General features: G+C 39.2%; 1 protein-coding gene across 1 annotated transcript in view; it reads right to left on the minus strand.

The window, feature by feature from the left end:
• LOC127863382 (uncharacterized) overlaps positions 1-17264 on the minus strand; it is a 70007-nt gene that overhangs the window by 37597 nt on the left and 15146 nt on the right. Inside the window, exons 11-16 of the mRNA XM_052402893.1 lie at positions 13838-14381; positions 12787-12897; positions 11945-12055; positions 5715-5852; positions 1793-1885; positions 553-787 (exon numbers count right to left, since the gene is read on the minus strand). Of these exons, the coding sequence (XP_052258853.1) occupies positions 553-787; positions 1793-1885; positions 5715-5852; positions 11945-12055; positions 12787-12897; positions 13838-14381 (1232 nt within the window). The remainder of the gene's footprint in view (positions 1-552; positions 788-1792; positions 1886-5714; positions 5853-11944; positions 12056-12786; positions 12898-13837; positions 14382-17264) is intronic.

Below are 17264 nucleotides of genomic sequence, written 5' to 3' on the forward strand. Positions count from 1 at the left end.
CATAAAAACCAGCATGTATGACATGCAAACACTTAAAGTCTACAAACCAGTCTCAATGAAAAGGCTACATTTCATACACAAGATTATAAACAAGCATATATGATAAACAAACCAGTCTCAATATTCAAGGCTACATACTAGCCATACTAAATGGGTAAGAGACAGTGAGAACGAGCAAGCATGGTATAGGGAAGATAACCCTGGGTTATGGTTAGGTTCAGGTTAGGGTTAACCCTAACCCAAACCCGACCCATAACCCTAACCCACTTTCCCCCCATGCGCATTACAATACCATGCTTCGCTCGTTGTCGTTGTACCTTACCCATACTAAATACAGAAACCAAAAAGTTACATAACATCAATTTTTAATTTTCTAAAACATTAACACTACACACATGAAACTCGGATCACAATACACTGAAAGGCTACGTACCACTCAATCGTTCACATTTGCAAACCAGTCTCAATATACATGGCTACAAACCAGCCAAAATAAATACCGAAACTAAAAGGTTTAATACCATGAACACAAAACAATGGAAGGCTACATACCACTCAACCCTTCACATTTGGAGTGCACCCAGCTGTCGCACATGTTACACTGGATCATCTTGGTCTCCCAGTCATCATCGCTGTAACACTTCTTGCAGATGGGACAGAAGTTGCCCTTATCCATCAGCAGCCCGCACTCGTAGCACAGCGAGAAATCGTACGTCCATGTGGCACCAGTGGCTGACCCAGGGGTTGTTGCACCACAGCTTTTACACTTCACGCACTTTGTGCAGATCTGCAAGGTACCCAGGGGTGCAATAGAGGGAATACTTGTTTTCTTAATCAAGAACTGGTAGTTTTACATAAAAATCACATCTATGGTGGACGTGGAATCTAACAATAAAGTATCATGGCCCCTTAGCGCTCATCTGAGTTCACAGAAACCAATCATTGAAGACCTGACCTGATGATCTAATTGTTTTTACCCACTTGACCCAGATTCAAACAAGGTCTTCATAATGTTAAGATAAACATTCTGAGAAAATATCATCAAGATTGAATCCTAAATGTTACCTCTGGAGTGGTAAGGTTTTCTATTATTTGACCCAGTGCCCTTGTTTTTTGGATGCATGTTATCCAAATTCAAACTTGACCTAGGTATTGCAAAAAAAAAAAAAAATCATTCTGACAAGTTTCAAAAAGATTGAGTCATAAATCAGGCCTTTAGAGTGGCAACATGGTTTTTCTACAATTTGACTTCATGACCTAGTTTTTGGACAAACATGACCACAATTCTAATTCAATTTATAAAGTGTCCAGATAAACATTTTAGCAAGTTTCACTATGATCGAGCCGTACATGTGGCCTCTAGAGCAGTAACAAGGGTTTTATAAGATTTCACCTGGTACCTAGTTTTTGGAAGAATATGACTCAGATTTTTACCCGGCTTAGATATTGATCAGATAAAAAGTCTGGCCAAGTGTCATCAAGACTGAGTATTTAATGTGACCTCTATAGTAGTAACAAGGTTTTTATAAGATTTGACCTTGTGACCTATGTGATCAGTTTAGCTAAAAACACTTTACACATCTGAATATTTTTTTATAGAAACATTATGCTTTTAAAAAAGAAACTTGCATTACAGCCGGTATTTGAACACTTTGTGCAGAACTGTATATTGCAAATTGGAATACAGAATTTAAGATTTATTCTGATTCCTCACATATGCATGATCATACATAAACATTATAATGAGTAACAATTGTAACACTGAAATTCCACAAAATTCAATTTTGCGCACCCATATATTTTTTCTCTTGGAAGGCTTGGTAGGATAGTTGGGCCCCAGGCAGCCAGGGTGGTAGGTGTTCTGGCATTTATCACATTGAAGTAACTGCAATAAACCAGACAGTCTATATCAAAAGGCATAGAGATGTCTTTACTCAAAGAAAACACACATAATCTGACATTATTTGGTGTATTAATTTTCTAAACAAGTTAACATATCTCCATTTTTATTCAATACTGAAGTCATGTAGTTAATATGACAAACAATGCTGTTAAACACTATACATTTATAAAAGTTTCAATACTATATAAAGAGTAAATAGTGACCTGAAAATCAATAGGTGTCATCTGCCAGTCATGATCAATGTACCTATGAAGTTTCATGATCCTAGGCCTAAGCGTTCTTGAGTTATCATCTGGAAACCATTTTACTATTTTGAGTCACTGTGAACTTGACCTTTGACCTAGTGACCTGAAAATCAATAGGGGTCATCTGCCAGTCATGATCAATGTACCTATGAAGTTTCATGATCCTAGGCCTAAGCGTTCTTCAGTTATCATCCGGAAACCATCTGGTGGACAGACCGACCAACCGACGGACCGACCGACATGTGCAAAACAATATACCCCCTCTTCTTCGAAGGGGGGCATAAAAAGACTTTAGCCATTGTGACATAGCCAGGATTGAGGACGAAACTTTTGTATCCGATGTAAACATTTACATCTGACCAAAAAAAGTTTCACACTCAAACCTCAATAGAAAGATCAACACGGATTATTCAAACGAATAAACGTGAAATACAAACAGAACAAAATTCAACATCAATACTCCAGCCTAGTTGATTGCCCAAATAAGCTGCCTGTCAGGGTATTTCACCCAATTAAAATTCTTAGAAACGCAAAGAATAAAATTTAATGCGTATGAAATACTCAACCATTTTGACTTCAATGCAAATTATTTAAATTTAATGCATACGCTACAAGAGCCTTTGCTTATTTTCCGTGTTTTCTTATTAGAAATTTTTATAAATTGTTTTAGAAACTGTGTATGCAGCAGTTGAAAGTAGCTAGTTAACGTGAAAAACATATAATGGAAAGTCCTAGAAGAAAAACACATGTTAAATGTTAATAGTTTAATTGAATCAAAACAAATGTACAGCTTTGACAGAAGTTAAGCAGCAAGTATTGTGAGGCATACATTTATATAATTTATTTCATTCTATATCAGGAATGAAAGCACCCAATTTTCAAAATTCAATGGGTGAAAACCCCAACTTCAACAAGAGCACCGCCTTGCGGGTGCAGACCGCTCATCTATTTTTCTTTTTAAAGGTGTAGGGACCTATCTCAATTTCAATCACAAAGGAGGGAGGGGTGGAATGGAGAGGGGTGTATAATGTGGGGGTGTGGTTATTTATTACATTATCTTCCAAAAATGCAAAAAAAAAAAAAATTTTTTAGGGGGGGGTTTAGGGGATTCTTGGGTGGGATGGTTGGACGGTATTTCAAAAATAAAATAATAAAAATAACCATGTTTGAAAAAAACATGAGATGTGTTTATCAGAAACACAATGCCTCCTGTTGTGGCGCTTTGATTTTTTTTTTTTTACCTTTGACCTTGAAGGATGACCTTGACCTTGAACTTCCACCACTCAAAATGTGCAGCTTTATGAGAATGCCGCTTTGAAATATTATTTTTTTGACCTTTGACCTTGAAGGATGACCTTGACCTTGAAGGATGACCTTGACCTTGAACTTCCACCACTCAAAATGTGCAGCTTTATGATAACGCCACTTTGAAATTATTTTTTTTACCTTTGACCTTGAAGGATGACCTTGACCTTGAAGAATGACCTTAACCTTCCACCACTCAATTGTGCAGCTTGATGAGAACGTCGCTTTGAATATTTATTTTTTTTACCTTGAAGGATGACCTTGACCTTGAACTGCCAGCACTCAAAATGTGCAGCTTCATGATAACGCCGCTTTGAATTAATTAATTATTTTTTTTATCCTTTGACCTTGAAGGATGAACTTGATTTTGAAGGATGACCTTGACCTTAAACTTCCACCACTCAAAATGTGCAGCTTCATGATAACTGCGCTTTGATTTTTTTTATTTTACCTTTGACCTGGAAGGGTGACCTTAACCTTGAAGAATGACTTTGACCTTCCACCACTCAAAATGTGCAGCTTCATGAGATCGCCGCTTTGAATTTTTAATATTTTTTTTTTACCTTGAAGGATGACCTTGACCTTGAACTTCCACCACTCAAAATGTGATGCTTCATGAGATACACATGCATGCCAAATATCAAGTTGCTATCTTCAATATTAAAAAAGTGATGGCCAATGTTAAAGTTTTGGACGGACAGACGCCATATATTTGACATTTGACCTTGAAGGATGACCTTGACCTTTCACCACTCAAAATGTACAGCTCCATGAGATACACATGCATACCAAATATCAAGTTGCTATCTTCAATATTGAAAAAGTTATGGCCAATGTTAAAGTTTTTGGACGGACAGACACCATAAATTTGACATTTGACCTTAAAGGATGACCTTGACCTTTCACCACTTAAAATGTGCAGCTCCATGAGATACACGTTCATGCCAAATATCAAGTTGCTATCTTCAAAAGTGAAAAAGTTATGGCCAATGTTAAAGTTTTTTCAGACGGACGGACAGACTGACATACTGACGGACAGTTCAACTGCTATATGCCACCCTACTGGGGGCATAAAAATTATTTTTTTGGGGTGGGGGGTGGGGGGTATAGTGTGAGGGTGTGGTGGTCATTTATTAGATGATCTTTAATTTAAAAAAAAATAATGGGGGGATTGAGGGGGGGTTCGGGGAGGGGGGGGGGGATTCGGGGGGGGGGGGGGGGGGGCTTGGGGGATGGTTTGGGTGGAGTCTATTGTGGTATGTCAGGTAAGAGTCTTTTTGTAAAAGTATCAATCGAATCTAATCATAAATAAAGAAGTTATGGCAATTGTAGCAAAATTTTATAATTTGACCTTGAGAGTCAAGGTCATTCAAAGGTCAAGGTAAATTTCAACTTGCCAGGTACAGTACCCTCATGATAGCATGAAAGTATTTGAAGTTTAAAAGCAATAGCCTTGATACTTTAGAAGTAAAGTGGATCTAAACACAAAATGTAACCATATATTCAAAGTTACTAAGTCAAAAAAGGGCCATTATTCCGTAAAAATGACAACCAGAATTATGCAACTTGTCCTTTACTGTCCCCTTATGATAGTTTGCGAGTGTTCCAAGTATAAAAAGCAATATCTATGATACTTTAGGGGTAAAGTGGACCAAAACACAAAACTTAACCAAATTTTAAGTATAAGCCCATAATTCAGTCAAAATGCCAGTCAGAGTTACATAACTTTGCTTGCACAGTCCCCTTACGATAGTTAGAAAGTGTTGCAAGTATGAAAGCAATGGCTTTGATACTTTAGGAATAAAGTGGACCTAAACACAAAACTTAACCAAATTTGCAATTTTCTAAGTATAAAAAGGGCACATAATTCTGTCAAAATGCCAGTCAGAGTTACATAACTTTGCCTGCACAGTCCCCTTATGATAGTTAGTAAGTGTTGCAAGTATGAAAGCAATAGCTTTGATACTTAAGGAATAAAATGGACCTAAACACAAAACTTAACCAAAATTTTCAATTTTTTAAGTATAAAAAGGGCACATAATTCTGCAAAAAGGCATGCCAGAGTTATCTAACTTTGCCTGCCCAGTCCCCTCATGATAGTAAGTAAGTGTACCAAGTTTGAATGCAATAGCATTGAAACTATGAGAAAGTGGACCAAAACGCAAAACTTAACCGAACGCCGACGTGATGACAATAGCTCATAATTTTTTTTCAATAAATAGATGAGCTAAAAATGTGTTGCACGGTTCAAGGTAACATACGTTATTCTGGCGTCCACAAACGTGACAGAACTGGCAGGCAGGACAGATCCAGTCGTCATAGTGGCTGGCCTCTGGCTGCTCCCAATCCTCTAAGCAGAACTCGTGGAAAGGCTCACAGCAAATGTTGCAGTAAATCAGCTGAAATATGCCATCAAGAATGAATACATTAACGTCTAACAGCAAATGTTGCAGTAGATCAGATCATATGTGCCACCAATATACTTTTCTTTCTTTCTCTAATTTTTATTCTTGCTTTTTACTAGAGCTTTTTAGACCCAGTTTCTACATTTATCAATATAAAGGATTTAATGACAAACTTCAATACATGCCAAAATCTGTGAAAAGATCCCTTTAAGTTTCAGTTATACTAGTACTTAGTCAAAATATTAAACCCCCAAACATACATGTTACGATCAATTGTCAAAATTATTCCGAGGCGTTTAATAAACATGCAACTCACATTACAAAATTTACAAACATTTCACAAATGGCCAAATTTACAAAACATTTCACAAATGGCCAAATATAAAAACATTTCACAGACCAATATTAACAAACATTTTACAAATTTACAATACATAAAACAATCACATTTATGAACACATATAACATGTGTAAGAATGTCTTATGTAATGTTTAATAATTCTCTGATCTACTCAAGCTTCACATGTGCCCTAGTATAGCTACCTTGTGTTCACCTGTGACCTAATAGAGCTACCTCATGTTCACTGTAACCAAGTATAGCTACCACATGTTCACCTGTGCCCTAGTATAGCTACCTCATGTTCACTGTAACCTAGTATAGCTACCTAATGTTCACCTGTGACCTAGTATAGCTACCCCACATTCTACTGTGTCCTAGTATAGCTACCTCATGTTCACCTGTGACCTAGAATAGTGACCACGTGTTCACCTGTGACCAAGTATAGCTACCTCATGTTCACCTGTGACCTAGTATAGCTAACTCATGTTCACCTGTGACCTAGTATAGCTACCTCGTGTTCACCTGTGACCTAGTATAGCTACCTCATGTTCACCTGTGACCTAGTATAGCTACCTCATATTCACCTGTGACCTAGTATAGCTACCTCATGTTCACCTGTGACCTAGTATAGCTACCTCATGTTCACTGTAACCTAGAAAAGCTACCTCATGTTCACCTTTGACCTAGTATAGCTACCTCATGTTCACCTGTGACCTAGTATAGCTACCTCATGTCCACCTTTGACCTCGTATAGCTACCTCATGTTCACCTGTGACCTAGTAGTATAGCTACCTCACGTTCACCTGTGACCTAGTATAGCTAACTCATGTTAACCTGTGACCTAGTATAGCTACCTCATGTTCACTGTAACCTAGTATAGCTAACTCATGTTCACCTGTGACCTAGTATAGCTACCTCATGTTCACTGTAACCTAGTATAGCTATCTCACGTTCACCTATGACTTAGTATAGCTACCTAATCTTCACCTGTGACCTAGTATAGCTACATCATGTTCACTGTAACCTAGTATAGCTGCCTCTTGATCACCTATGACCTAGTATAGCTACCTAATCTTCATCTGTGACCTAGTATAGGTACCACATGTTCACCTGTGACCTAGTATAGCTGCTTCATGTTCACCTATGACCTAGTATAGCTACCTCATGTTCACCTGTGACCTAGTATAGCTGCTTCATGTTCACCTATGACCTAGTATAGCTACCTCATGTTCACCTATGACCTAGTATAGCTACCTGACGTTCACCTGTGACCTAGTATAGCTATCACATGTTTACCTGTGACCTAGTATAGCTACCTCATGTTCACCTGTGACCTAGTATAGCTACCTCATGTTCACCTATGATCTAGCATAGCTACCTAATCTTCACCTTTGACCTTGTGTAGCTGCCTTATGTTCACCTGTGACCTAGTATAGCAACCTCATGTTCACCTGTGACCTAGTATAGCAACCTCATGTTCACTGTAACCTAGTATAGCTACCACATGTTCACATGTGACCTAGTATAGCTACCTCATGTTCACCTGTGACCTAGTATAGCTACCTCATGTTCACTGTAACCTAGTATAGCTACCACATGTTCACCTGTGACCTAGTATAGCTACCTCATGTTCACCAGTGACCTAGTATAGCTACCTCGTGTTCACCTATGGCATAGTATAGCTGCCTCATGTTCAGCTGTGACCTAGTATAGCAACCTCATGTTCACCTGTGACCTAGTATAGCTACCTCATTTTCACTGTAACCTAGTATAGCTACCACATGTTCACCTGTGACCTAGTTAGCTACCTCATGTTCACCTGTGACCTAGTATAGCTACCTCATGTTCACCTGTGACCTAGTATAGCTACCTCATGTTCACTGTAACCTAGTATAGCTACCTTATGTTCACCTATGACCTAGCATAGCTTCCACATGTTGCCCTTTGACCTAGTATAGCTACCTCACGTTCACCTGTGACCTAGTAGTATAGCTACCTGAAGTTCACCTGTGACCTAGTATAGCTACCTCTTGTTCACCTGTGACCTAGTATAGCTACTTTGTGTTCACCTGTGACCTAGTATAGCTACCTCCTGTTCACCTGTGACCTAGTATAGCTACCTTGTGTTCACCTATGACCTAGTATAGCTACCTCGTGTTCACTGTGACCTAGTATAGCTACCTCATGTTCACCTGTGACCTAGTATAGCTACCTCATGTTCACTGTTACCTAGTATAGCTACCTTATGTTCACCTATGACCTAGTATAGCTACCACATGTCCACCTTTGACCTAGTATAGCTACCACATGTTCACCTGTGACCTAGTTTAGCTACCTCGTGTTCACCTGTGACCTAGTATAGCTACCTCATGTTCACTGTTACCTAGTATAGCTACCTTATGTTCACCTATGACCTAGTATAGCTACCACATGTCCACCTTTGACCTAGTATAGCTACCTCATGTTCACCTGTGACCTAGTAGTATAGCTACCTCACGTTCACCTGTGACCTAGTATAGCTACCTAATGTTCACCTGTGACCTAGTATAGCTACCTCGTGTTCACCTATGACCTAGTAGAGCTACCTCGTGTTCACCTGTGACCTAGTATAGCTACCTCATGTTCACCTGTGACCTAGTATAGCTACCTCACGTTCACCTGTGACCTAGTATAGCTACCTCATGTTCACCTATATAATAGTATAGCTACCTAATCTTCACCTTTGACCTAGTATAGCTGCCACTGTGTTCACCTGTGACCTAGTATAGCTACCTCATGTGCCCTGTAACCTAGAATAGCTACCTTATGTTCACCTATGACCTAGTATAGCTACCTCATGTTCACTGTAACCTAGTATAGCTACCACTATCCACCTTTGACCTAGTATAGCTACCTCATGTTCACCTGTGACCTAGTAGTATAGCTACCTCACATTCACCTGTGACCTAGTATAGCTACCTCATGTTCACCTGTGACCTAGTATAGCTACCTCATGTTCACTGTAACCTAGAAAAGCTACCTCATGTTCATCTTTGACCTAGTATAGCTACCTCATGTCCACCTTTGACCTCGTATAGCTACCTCATGTTCACCTGTGACCTAGTAGTATAGCTACCTCACGTTCACCTGTGACCTAGTATAGCTAACTCATGTTCACCTGTGACCTAGTATAGCTACCTCATGTTCACTGTAACCTAGTATAGCTAACTAATGTTCACCTGTGACTTAGTATAGCTACCTCATGTTCACTGTAACCTAGTATAGCTATCTCACGTTCACCTATGACCTAGTATAGCTACCTAATCTTCACCTGTGACCTAGTATAGCTACATCATGTTCACTGTAACCTAGTATAGCTACCTCATGATCACCTATGACCTAGTATAGCTACCTAATCTTCATCTGTGACCTAGTATAGGTACCACATGTTCACCTGTGACCTAGTATAGCTGCTTCATGTTCACCTATGACCTAGTATAGCTACCTCATGTTCACCTATGACCTTGTATAGCTACCTGACGTTCACCTGTGACCTAGTATAGCTACCACATGTTAACCTGTGACCTAGTATAGCTACCTCATGTTCACCTGTGACCTAGTATAGCTACCTCATGTTCACCTATGATCTAGCATAGCAACCTAATCTTCACCTTTGACCTTGTGTAGCTGCCTCATGTTCACCTGTGACCTAGTATAGCAACATCATGTTCACCTGTGACCTAGTATAGCAACCTCATGTTCACTGTACCCTAGTATAGCTATCACATGTTCACCTGTGACCTAGTATAGCTACCTCATGTTCACCTGTGACCTAGTATAGCTACCTCATGTTCACTGTAACCTAGTATAGCTACCACATGTTCACTTGTGACCTAGTATAGCTACCTCATGTTCACCTGTGACCTAGTATAGCTACCTCGTGTTCACCTATGGCATAGTATAGCTGCCTCATGTTTAGCTGTGACCTAGTATAGCAACCTCATGTTCACCTGTGACCTAGTATAGCTACCTCATGTTCACTGTAACCTAGTATAGCTACCACATGTTCACCTGTGACCTAGTTAGCTACCTCATGTTCACCTCTGACCTAGTATAGCTACCTCATGTTCACCTGTGACCTAGTATAGCTACCTCATGTTCACTGTAACCTAGTATAGCTACCTTATGTTCACAAATGACCTAGCATAGCTTCCACATGTCCACCTTTGACCTAGTATAGCTACCTCATGTTCACCTGTGACCTAGTAGTATAGCTACCTGAAGTTCACCTGTGACCTAGTATAGCTACCTCTTGTTCACCTGTGACCTAGTATAGCTACTTTGTGTTCACCTGTGACCTAGTATAGCTACCTCGTGTTCACCTGTGACCTAGTATAGCTACCTCGTGTTCACCTATGACCTAGTATAGCTACCTCGTGTTCACTGTGACCTAGTATAGCTACCTCATGTTCACCTGTGACCTAGTATAGCTACCTCATGTTCACTGTTACCTAGTATAGCTACCTTATGTTCACCTATGACCTAGTATAGCTACCACATGTCCACCTTTGACCTAGTATAGCTACCACATGTTCACCTGTGACCTAGTTTAGCTACCTCGTGTTCACCTGTGACCTAGTATAGCTACCTCATGTTCACTGTTACCTAGTATAGCTACCTTATGTTCACCTATGACCTAGTATAGCTACCACATGTCCACCTTTGACCTAGTATAGCTACCTCATGTTCACCTGTGACCTAGTAGTATAGCTACCTCACGTTCACCTGTGACCTAGAATAGCTACCTAATGTTCACCTGTGACCAAGTATAGCTACCTCGTGTTCACCTATGACCTAGTATAGCTACCTCGTGTTCACCTGTGACCTAGTATAGCTACCTCATGTTCACCTGTGACCTAGTATAGCTACCTCATGTTCACCTGTGACCTAGTATAGCTACCTCATGTTCACCTATATAATAGTATAGCTACCTAATCTTCACCTTTGACCTAGTATAGCTGCCACTGTGTTCAGCTGTGACCTAGTACAGCTACCTCATGTTCACTTTAACCTAGTATAGCTACCTTATGTTCACCTATGACCTAGTATAGCTACCTCATGTTCACTGTAACCTAGTATAGCTACCACTATCCACCTTTGACCTAGTATAGCTACCTCATGTTCACCTGTGACCTAGTAGTATAGCTACCTCACATTCACCTGTGACCTAGTATAGCTACCTCATGTTCACCTGTGACCTAGTATAGCTACCTCATGTTCACCTGTGACCTAGTATAGCTACCTCGTCTTCACTTGTTCCCTTGTATAGCTACCTCATGTTCACCTGTGACCTAGTATAGCTACCTCGTGTTCACCTGTAACCTAGTGTAGCTACCTCATGTTCACCTGTGACCTAGTATAGCTACCTTGTGTTCACCTGTGACCTAGTGTAGCTACCTCGTGTTCACCTGTGACCTAGTATAGCTACCTTGTGTTAACCTGTGACCTAGTATAGCTACCTTGTGTTCACCTGTGACCTAGTATAGCTACCTCATGTTCACCTGTGACCTAGTATAGCTACCACATGTCCACCTTTGACCTAGTATAGCTACCTCGTGTTCACCTGTGACCTAGTATAGCTACCTCGTGTTCACCTGTGACCTAGTATAGCTCCCTCGTGTTCACCTGTGACCTAGTATAGCTACCTCGTGTTCACCTGTGATCTAGTATAGCTACCTCATGTTCACCTGTGACCTTGTATAGCTACCTCATGTTTGCCAGAGCTCCCACACAGGAAGCACAGGGCCCGTACACTCATGGCGGTGGACATGGTGAGGGCCAGGCCATAGCGCCAAGCAGAATTCACATCACAGCCCCTCTGCAATAGCAAACGAGAACAATCTGGGGACATCTTAGTGCAATTTCATTCCATCAAGATTGCTTTAGAAGTACTTATTAAAAAAGTAAGGGGAAAAGAGGTTAAGTATTTTATATAACAAGAGCACCACATAACGGGTGCCAACGCTCAGCTGCGGGTGCAGTTTTGAATAAATGAAAGCTTGAATTTTTTTTTTGAGGTCACAGTGACCTTGACCTTTGACCTAGTGACCAAAAATGGGTGTGGCATGTAGAACTCATCAAGGTGCATCTACATATGAAGTTTAAAAAATGTAGGTGGAAGCACTTTGATTTTAGAGCAAAATGTCAAGGTTTTAGCAAGACGCTTGCAGACAACACGACGAGCTGGCTATGGCAATACCTCGGGTTTTCTCCGTAAACAGCTGAGCTAAAAATAACTTACAAATAAATATACACAATTTAGTGTAAATCATTTCATGTGAAAGGCTGCTAGCTAAAAATGCATTTTGCATTCAAAGTCCTGGTGAGGTATTTTCAACGGTTAGACAAATTTTTCACAGCTAATGAAAAGTTGCGAGCATTTTTTTTTTGACAAAGACCAATAAACTAACGTTAATAAACTAGCATGGTATTTTTCTGTGGATAATACCAATAATCAGCAGGATAAAACTCTAGAATGATTGTGTTATAGAACTCTAATACATATACACCAGTTTCACACCCAACACAGATAATTCTGCTTGACCTTACCTTGAAGTCCACCTTGATGGGGAAGTACTTGGGCTGTGAGAGGAGGCTTCCCCACTGCCGGGAGGCCGGGTTGATAGACTGTAGACTGACAGGGTAGCACTGACCATCGTTCTGTACACAGCGAAACAGTTGCAACACACTCAAGCCTTGTTCTGGGAAAACTTGGCTTGATGCATGTGTGCAAAGTGTTGTGAGAGATTAGCCTGTGCAGACTGCACAGGCTAATCAGAGACAACACTTTCTGCCCAGACTTGATTTTAATTTCGAAAAGACCTCCTTTCAACAAATAACTCCATTAACGCGGAAAGTGTCGTCCCTGATAAGCCTGTGCAGATTGCACAGGCGAATCTGGGACAACACTTTGCGAACATGTATTAAGACCATTTTTGCTATTATGAGGCTTATTTAATAACAAAGGCCTTACACATTATCATGAAGTATGGCGAAAATCCTATGACATTTGCTCGAGTTATTGAGCGGAAACGAGAAAAACGCAATTATTCGATGATTCAAGGGCCGTAACTCAGGAGTGTCAGGGTCAATTTGTCCCATTATCTTACTTGACCTAGATGTTATTGCCTAACACATTTTCATGAAGTTTGGTGAAGATCTGATGACAATTGCTCGAGTTATTGAGCGGAAATGAGAAAAAAACAATTTTACGATGAATCAAGGGCCGTAACCCAGTTGTGTGTGGGTCAATTTGGCCGATTATCGAACTTGACCTAGATGTTATTGCCTAACAAATTTTGATGAAGTTTGGTGAAGATGTGATGATGATTGCTTGGCTTATTGAGCGGAAACTAATCCGGACGGACTGACTAACTAACGGATGGTGCGATTTTAATATGCCCCCAGACCCTATGTTCTGGGGGCATAAATAATAATACAAAGTTCATATGTTAATAAAATAACATGCTTTCTAAATATGTCAAAAAATTAAATAGAGAACCAGGTTCCTTTGTAATGAATACATGTATCTGTTAATATTAACTATGGTTAAAGACTATCAAACATTATACATCTTATCCAATTGAAGTATTTGTCTCACCGGTGGTTCTTTCCTTGTGTACTTCTGATTCAGCTCCAGGTTCTTTGCCAGTTTTGTTGGCAACTTGCCAGGCCTTCTTGTGGGAAGCTTTTCAAGTTGAAAATCCATCCCTTCCTTTTCAAAGGTCAACCTTCGAACCTCGCTTCCTGGACCTGCTGATCTCATAAAATCCCTGACCATTGCCCTTTCAACCCTTCTACTGCCACTATGGTCTTTACTGATCACAGTGTCACTGGCACTGTTATTACTGTTGTTTGAAGTCAAATCTTGCTCAGTTATGAGCATACCAGTCTGTTCCCCAAGTCCTTGAACATTTTTTAACGATTGCTTATCTTCAACGCCAGGAATAATTGGGTCGAGGTCGCTTTCCTCTGCATGTTCAAGGTCAAGGTCAGACGGTGACTCCACCTCTGTTGGGGTTATATCAGTAGTGTTCACAGATCTAGTGAAGGAGCGTGGGATCTTGTCTCTTATTGGAACTTTGGGTTCGATAAATGCTTCTGTCGCCGACCGTTTCATGACAGGATGCAGACACTTTCGATTTCTGGGAAAAATGCACCAGTATTTATTTGTATTTTTTCATGCATTATCCATTTCATTTTTTTTTTACTTTTTGTTAAAGAATTAGCCATTTATATGAGAAAACTTGCTGCATAGTAATTGTGGAAAAAATTAATCATTAACAATCTAGCTGAATAAATGTTAATTGTCCTTACTGAATTGTGCCAAAAAACAACAATCTATGGTAATGTTATGTTTAGAGCCTGTTTAGTCAATTCAGGATTGCTAAATGGCACAAAATAATTATTTTATGAAAATGGAAATAAATACAGAAACAAACTGAACACAAGAATATCAGTGAATCTGAGAGATACTCCCAATTGATGCCCTTTATCAATATAAAGGTTAATTGAGCTTATGGCAACAAATTGAACTTATAACTCTTCAAATGTTTGCCCCACCAGAACAATGACATTGACCTGACATTGGAACGGAATGATATAACAATACAAGCTTGTCCAGCCCACACTGCATATGTGTTTACAAATTTGAATCATTAGTGCTTGAGATGAAGTGTGACGCAAGAACGGCTCAAAGAACTGGCGGACATCAAGTAGGACAGAAACAATAAACTGTGAAATTCGTTTCAGACCAACCCCAACTCAATTCGTTTAAAATTAGAATTTGCACTGACAGACATTATTTGCCCCCCCCCCTCCAGGAAGCATAAAAAACATGTATGGCTTTATAAAACAAAACTGTACTTAAATGCAACTAAAAAGAATTAAAATATTTAAACACATTACCCATTTATGGAACTAAAAAGCAAACAAAAGATACATGAGATACAAAACTGTTTTATATACTTCAATGAAGATCAAAATATCCACATAACAAGAGATGTGTTCGTCAGAAACACAATGCCCCCTACTGCGCCGCTTTGAAATAAAAATGTATTTTTTACCTTTGACCTTGAAGGATGACCTTGACCTTGAACTTCCCCCACTCAAAATGTGCAGCTTCATGAGATACACGTGCATGCCAAATATCAAGTTGCTATCTTCAGGCCACGACTTTTATATTTCTTGGTTTACAAAACCGCCGACCCTAATTTTTGGAAAATGGGAAAATATAAAATCGGAAAATCGTCTTTTTTAAAAATATTTTATTCCCGACCGCACTGCAAAACGAGCGAAACGAGAAAAAAACAATCCGGTTTGAGTACGATTGCGAATAAAATCAAGTAAGTACAATCAACGATTGGTTCACATATATTGCAGAGATCGGGATATTTTTCAATGTGGCACATTATGTACCAGTCCTTTTATGGGCACTTCTCAAAATTTATTTCGTGTAAAAATTACAGAAAATCAGCGTCAGTCAAATGTCGACCCCATCTAAATTTATTTCCGTGTCTGTGACGCAACTATATTGTTTAACATGTTAATTATATTAAACAAACCCGATAGTATTTGATAATAAGTATAAATAATCCAATAAAACACTGCCATTATTTACGATATATGTGTTTAGGAATTTTGTAAACACGTCCGCCATAGTTTATAGAAACTGTACAGAAAGTTTGGAAATCGGAACAAATCGGTATATCTCGGAAAATCATTGATAAATGTATTTGTCGTTTCAATGCTTAGGGCCGAGTAATTTCGGCAAATCGGAACTCAACTTGTGTAAAACACTAGATCAATTAACCGTTAAACTCCGCCTCCGTTCTCTGCAAAAGATTCGAAGGCGGAGCTATGCACGTGCTTTTATTAAATTGGAGGATTGCAATTGAGAAACAAACACACGATTGGTTCGGCATGTTGATTGCTAGACAAAGGAAGCCAATTTTTTCGGCGCGAAATTTGTCGCTTTATTGCTTCCGACAGAAAGCGGCTTTCCTTTGATGACATCAAACTGTCAATTCACACAGACTGCACATTTTCGGAAGACTTTAACTGACTCCTTGTTTACAATTCCAGTAAAAAAAACACTTGTTAACATTAAACTTTGGATTAAACTATCAAAATAAAGCAAAAGCGAAGTTGACAAATATGATTAAATTAATTCGCGTCAGTTCAAATAAGACGTTTTGCGTTGTAAATCAACGAGTTTTCATGACAACAACAACTTTGACAAACATTTCCGCGACGACGCATGGATCGATCTACCTCGATTTTTTTTTCATGTACGATCTCATAAGTCGAGTAAGAGCAAACACATACCGGGTAATTTGTGTATGAGTAGTTTATCTTATATAAGATTTATGCAACGGGCATCGCATTGCGTAATGGTGCGCATCCAATTATGGAAATGAAGCGCAGTTTTTCGTTTTAATGGGAGAAGAACGCATGTCATGTAATGGAGTGTTTAAAATTGCCTGATGTTACATAAGGTGCTGTTAGGACTCATTTCATTTGAAGATATAGATGTGTTTCATTGCATAATTTGATTTTTTGTCTCTGTGTTAAGGTTATAAAAGATATGTTGTCTTTGTTCTGATGTTATTAGTATTAACTTTTTTTTCCAATGATGTTTTTTTTTTTTTTTTTTTTTCGACCGCCCGATGGACCATTTTCAAAATAATTTTTGTAAACCAATAAAAAAAAAAGTCGTGGCCTCAATATTGTAAAAGTTATGGCCAACGTTAAAGTTTTTTTTCGGACGGACAGACGGACTGACATACTGACTGACGGACAGTTCAACTGCTATATGCCACCCTACCGGGGGCATAAAAATGCATATGTGCAAAGAAACTTATTTCTTCTCACTTATATTACTGTCTGTCTGAACATAAATTTTAATGCACATATAGACATACAAAGTTGTGCCACTTTCTTATGACTAAATACTGACACCATATGAACTGTTAATTCCTTGATCTAAGATTTTTTTTTTTTAATTTTTTGTATTTCAGTCTAAACTT

This window comes from Dreissena polymorpha, unplaced genomic scaffold (genome assembly GCF_020536995.1).
Source record: "Dreissena polymorpha isolate Duluth1 unplaced genomic scaffold, UMN_Dpol_1.0 chrUn006, whole genome shotgun sequence".
In the NCBI taxonomy this organism is placed as follows: Eukaryota; Metazoa; Mollusca; class Bivalvia; order Myida; family Dreissenidae; genus Dreissena; species Dreissena polymorpha.